This window comes from Desmodus rotundus, chromosome 12 (assembly GCF_022682495.2).
Source record: "Desmodus rotundus isolate HL8 chromosome 12, HLdesRot8A.1, whole genome shotgun sequence".
NCBI lineage: Eukaryota > Metazoa > Chordata > Mammalia > Chiroptera > Phyllostomidae > Desmodus > Desmodus rotundus.
Window position 1 is genome coordinate 14,081,822 of NC_071398.1, and position 5,519 is coordinate 14,087,340.

General features: G+C 47.0%; 1 protein-coding gene across 1 annotated transcript; it reads left to right on the forward strand.

Annotated features, from left to right (window-relative positions):
* Positions 1-286: 286 nt before the first annotated feature.
* LOC128779621 (large ribosomal subunit protein eL43-like) lies at positions 287-874 on the forward strand. The gene is made up of 2 exons (XM_071219935.1): positions 287-357; positions 565-874. Exons 1-2 carry the CDS (start codon positions 287-289, stop codon positions 872-874), a joined length of 381 nt encoding a protein of 126 aa, XP_071076036.1.
* Positions 875-5,519: the final 4,645 nt, after the last annotated feature.

Sequence of the window (5,519 nt, forward strand, 5' to 3'; positions counted from 1 at the left end):
AGGCAGCAGCACTGTCCCCTCTCTGAGCCCTCCCCCACACAGAGCAAGAGAGTAACAGAGCAGCGACACAGGTTACCCCACCCTGGCGGTTACCTAAGGCTCTGCCCCATCCAACTTAGCAGTGTGCTTTTCTACAATAGGCCACGCTACAAAGACAGGGAGTCAAAGCAGCTCTACCTAATACACAGCAACAAACACAGGGTGGGGAGGTGCCAAAATAAGGAGACAAAGAAATACAGCCCAAATGAAAGAACAGAACAAAACTCCAGAAAAAGAACTAAGCGAAATGGAGATAGCCAAACTATCAGATACAGAGCTCAAAACACCGGCTATTATGATGCCCAAGGATCTCATTGGGTACTTGAACACCATAAAAAAGACCCAGGCAGAATTGAAGATTACACTAAGTGAAATAAAGAAAAACCTACAGGGAACCTAAAAACCTAAACTCTAAGTGGAGGGGATGAAGCCAAGAATCAAATCAACAATTTGGAACATAAGGAAGCAAAAAACATCCCATCAAAACAGCAAAAAGAACCTCTTGGGTTCCGACCTACTTTGCAGAGAAACGACTAAACGCACCAAGAAAGTCAGAATCGTTGGTAAAGAGAGCACCCACTATGGCACCGCCCTCAGGAAAACGGTGAAGAAAACCGAGATCAGCCACCACACCAAGTACACTTGCTCCTTTTGTGGCAAAACCAAGATGAAGAGACGAGCGGTGGGGACCTGGCACTGCGGCTCCTGCGTGAAAATGGCCGCTGGCGGTGCCTGGACCCACAGCCCCACTTCTGCCGTCATGGCCACGTCTGCCATCAGAAGACTGAAGGGACCGAAAGACCAGGAGGAGCTCCACAGTTTGACACATTGCTAGCCTATAATAAACGGGCTAATGTATGTAACAAGAAACAAACAGCAAGAAGAAAGAAGAATCCGAAAATATGAGGAGAGGCTGAGGAGCCTCTGGGACGTCTTCAAACCTACCAACATCTGAATCACAGGGGTGCCAGAAGGAGAAGAGGAAATGCAAGAAATTGACAACTTAATTTGAAAAAGAATAATGAAAACTTCCCTAATTTGGTGAAAGAAATAGGCATACAAGTCCAGGAAGCACAGAGTCCCAAACAAGATGGACCCAAAGAGGCCTGCGCCAAGACACATCATAATCAAAATGCCAAAGATTAAAGATAAAGAGAGAATCTTAAAAGCATCAAGAGAAAAGCAGACAGTTACCTACAAAGGAGTTCCCATAAATCTGTCAGCTGATTTCTCAAAAGAAACTTTGCAGGCTAGAAAAGACTGGCAAGAATTATTCAAAGTGATGAAAAGCAAGGACCTACAGCCTAGATTACTCTATCCAGCAAAGCTGTCATTTAGAGTGGGAGGACAGATAAAGTGCTTCCCAGACAAGATAAAGCTGAAGGAGTTCACTATCACCAAGTGATTATTGTATGAAATGTTAAAGGGACTTATTTAAGAAAAAGATCAAAACTATGAACATTAAAATGGCAACAAATGCACAACTATCAACAACTGAATCTAAAAAACAGACTAAGCAAACAAGCAGAACAGAAACAATCACAGATATGGAGATCATTTGGAGGGTTATCAGTTGGGAAGAGGAAGGGGGGGAATGGGGGAAAAGGTGCAGGGATTAAGAAGCAAAATTGGTAGGTACAAATAGACAGGGGGAGGTTAAGAACAGCATAGGGGAAGAAGTAGCCAAAGAACCTATATGCATGACCCACAGACATGAACTAAGGGGGGGATTGCTGGAGGAAATGGGGGTTACTGGATGGAGGAGGGCAAAGGGGGAAAAACTGGGACAACTCTAATAGTATTATCAATAAAATATTTTTTTTAAAAAAGAAAGCTTGCTGATGTCCAATAGGTACTTAAGGTTCTATTCACTTTATTTTTTTTTCTTTCTGTTCCCCGGGCTACATAAGCTCAGCTGACTTATCCTCAAGTTTGCTGGTCAGTTTCCAGCTCACACCAGCTCTTAAGCTCTTCCAATGAATTTTTTTCCACTTATTGTACTTTCAACTCCAGAATTTCTTCCTATTTGGTGCTTTTTAAATAATTTCTACTTGTTGTTGATATTCTCTACTTGGTGAGACATCATGCTCATACTTTTCTTTAGTTCTTTAGACATATTTTAAATAACTGGTTTAGAGGCTTTGTCTGGAAAGTCTAACATCGGCGTTTCTTTGGGGATAGTTTCTACTGCTTTTTTTTTTTTTCCTTGTGAATGCGCCACACTTCCTTGTTTCTTTGACTGTTTCACAATTTTTGTAGAAAGCTGCATATTTTAAATAACATAATGTGACAACTGCGGAAACCAGACCCTTGTGCCCCAGGGATTATTGCTGTGACCGATTTCTGTGGCTGCTGCACTTTGCTGGGTGGCTTTCCTAACCTACCACCATATAAAGTTTGTACTTCCTGGTGCGTGTAGCCACTGAAGTCGCTGCTTGGCAGCGGTCGGCTAATGAGCGGCAGATATTCCCTTAGATGCCGAGATCCAGTGAGTCCCTCAGCGTCTGCTGAGGGGCTGTGTGTCTGTGTGTCGGGGAAATCCTTCAAAGCACAGCTCTGCCCTCGCCTTCACTTTCTGATGGCACGGAGCCTCGGTCAGCCAGCGCTGGGAGCTTAGAGCTTCCCCAGGTCTCCCCTGGGCATGTGCACTGCTTCACACACGTGAGCGGCCTTTTTGATTTCCAAGAACACGCCAAAGTTCTCAAAGCCCTCTGTGGACAGTTCATTCACCCACGGTTCCCTTTAAGACTTTTGGTCAGCGGCCTACTTGCCCCCACTGTTCTCACCGCCTCAGGCAGCGCCTGTTATTCAACTACCACTGATTATTTTCAACAGATGCCCTCGCCAACAAGGCTGTTTGCATTGAGCGAGCTTCGAGTCAGGTTAAATAAATGAGGTCTTCTAGGGAAAACTGTCTGGGAACTGCGCTTTGGGCGTTTGCCCCTGACTTGCCCCTTCCAGAGGCTGCCGGGCTGCGTATTTCCACTGTGACTGTGGGGATATTGAGTTCCAAGGCTACCGCGTGGCTAGAAAGAAAGGGATGAGACTAGGATGAGTTAAAACACATCAAAATTCACTGTTCCTACCCAGATAGAGCCTTTTTCTTGAATAAACATTCCCCAAATTATTGCAAGTCTTCAGTTAATCCCAGGGTTCTGAAATGTGGATTTTCACCATTTTTTCCACTCTCCTCCTCCCTTTGGTGGAAGAGAGGATTTCTTTATCCCGCCATTCCTGCTAGTGCAAGCCCCTCACCCTGGCTTTTGAGTTCAGTTTTCCTAACTGTCTGAAGTACCTGCTCCCTAACTCACAGCCGTTCAACCCTTGGGATCCATGAGATCCGTCCACTACCTCCTCCTCCTCCTCCAAGAAGACTCCCAGGCCTCAAGTCATCCCCGGAGCAGGCAGTCCCTATTCCTGCAACCCCCCAGTGGAGCCTGGCTATGATCTCTTGGCCCCCTCCTCCTCTCTGTGGTTCCTGCTTACTGTGAGGCAGGAGGAGTGATCCTTCTGAAGACAGAGGGCTCACTTCTAAATTTGGAGCCTTTGGTGGACACCACGGTAACGCACAGACCCAGGGCTCCCTGGAATCTGCTTACTACACTGCGCACACCTGCTCCAGCCAACCCTGGGCCTGACCAAAGTGGGCAGGGGCAGCAGAGGCTCAGAGACCTTCCTTTCCCCAAGGTCAAACCTGTGAGGCCAGCATGGCCTCCCTTCACAAATGACTAAAGTGAGACCCAAACGAAAGGTGTTAGAGCCAGTGGCTAGAGCCACACAGCAAGTTAAAGACGTTGCTAGAACTAGAACCCACTTCCTGGCCTCCAGGAATAGGTGGATGTGCTGGAGATTTCCCCAGTCTAGGGCTGGGAAACACCGTTCAGACTCACTGTGGGGAAGTGGCCGCTAGGGGGCGCGCGGCATCAACAAACGTTCAGCCCTCACCGGCATCATCTCTGCAACAGCCAACACACCAAACTCCAAGAGTCCTGAACCTCGACAGAGAACCTGGATCAGACAGGCAGCCTCGGAGTCCCGCACCACAACTCCTCGGGGATCCCGCTCCGCGCCTCCCCTCCTGCCAGGCTCTGATGGGGAATAGTCAGGAGCCTATTTCCTCGCCTCCCTGAGGGGAGAGGGTACCTGGGGCTTCCAGCAGCCCTGTTGGCACCCAGAGCAGCTGGCCCTGCCTGCCAGATCCCCGGGCTTGTGAGGGTCACGATACACCCCACGATCCCTCCTGGCACCAGGAACCCCTGCCTCAGGGTCCACGCCCAGCCCTCCTACTCTGCCCTGTCCTGCTTTTGCCTAGCCAGTCCTGGAGCACTGACTCTGGGCCAGAAACCGTGGCCGTGCCTGCGTGCTCCGGTTCCAGGCACCTCCCAGGTCAAGAGTCTTTACCACAAACCCTGCTGTCTTCCAGCTGATGGGTTGAGTCTCTGATCTTCCAAACCAAAACCCCAGGCCCCCCAGCATCCCCCCTAGAAGACATGCACAGAGTATATCTGCTCAATATTAATTTTAGGTTATGTACAAAAAATACTGGAAAAAGTAGAAATGTCTGAAAATAAGAGGTGGTTAGGGCCATTATAGCGAATACGTAAATAATACTGGGCAGCCATTAAAAGTCGTGTTGTGCACGGTGATCTGGAGCTGAGTTCAAGGTCGATCAAAAAGGCAGAACCCAATGCAAGTTACAGTCAGATCCCCAGTTTTTTTTAACTCGTGGAATGTTATCCCCATGTTTTAAAGTTAGGAATAATTTTTCTTTTCCTCTTAGTGTTTTCCAAATTTTCTATAATCAGCACACATTATGTTTATAATCAGAAAAGATGTCATTTTAATGTTAATTTGTAAACACTTTGTTCTCATTGAAAAACAATGAATTTGATAAGCAAAGTTTATTCCCAAATATCATTTTTTAAACAGTCAAAGTTTTTGTTGAAAAATAATGTTTTGAGTTTACTATTCATGCAACAGGCACTTCTTAAAAAATTAACTAAATTGCTTTGAAATCATTACATTTGAACCTGGCAAAACTGTTTTTGGGGTGTTCATTAATTTATTGGGTTCTTAAAACAAATTTTTTTTATTTCTGAAAGCATCTCTTTGAACTTGGTCACGTGGGGCCTGCACCTCTTAGCCTTTGGAATGCCTTAACCCCCCAAATCCAGCAACCTTCTGGGTCAGAGCAATCTCAGTCCATGAGATGAAAACAACCTTGTTTTCAGCCAGGTGGCGCCCACAGGATTCTGCAACGCACAGACATACGCTACCTTACTCTCTCCCAAAGAAATAAGAGACACAACTGGGACCGGTTCCCCGCAGCCCACCCAGAGGCCGTCTGCGCTTGGCTCGGAAAACCAAATGGGCACCGGCGCCGCGGACTTCACGGCACTTGGCGCTGTGCTTTTGTAGCCTCCACGGTAGACAGCGCGGTTAACTTACGAGTAACGGTTGCTGGCAGGATGTTTAAAGAC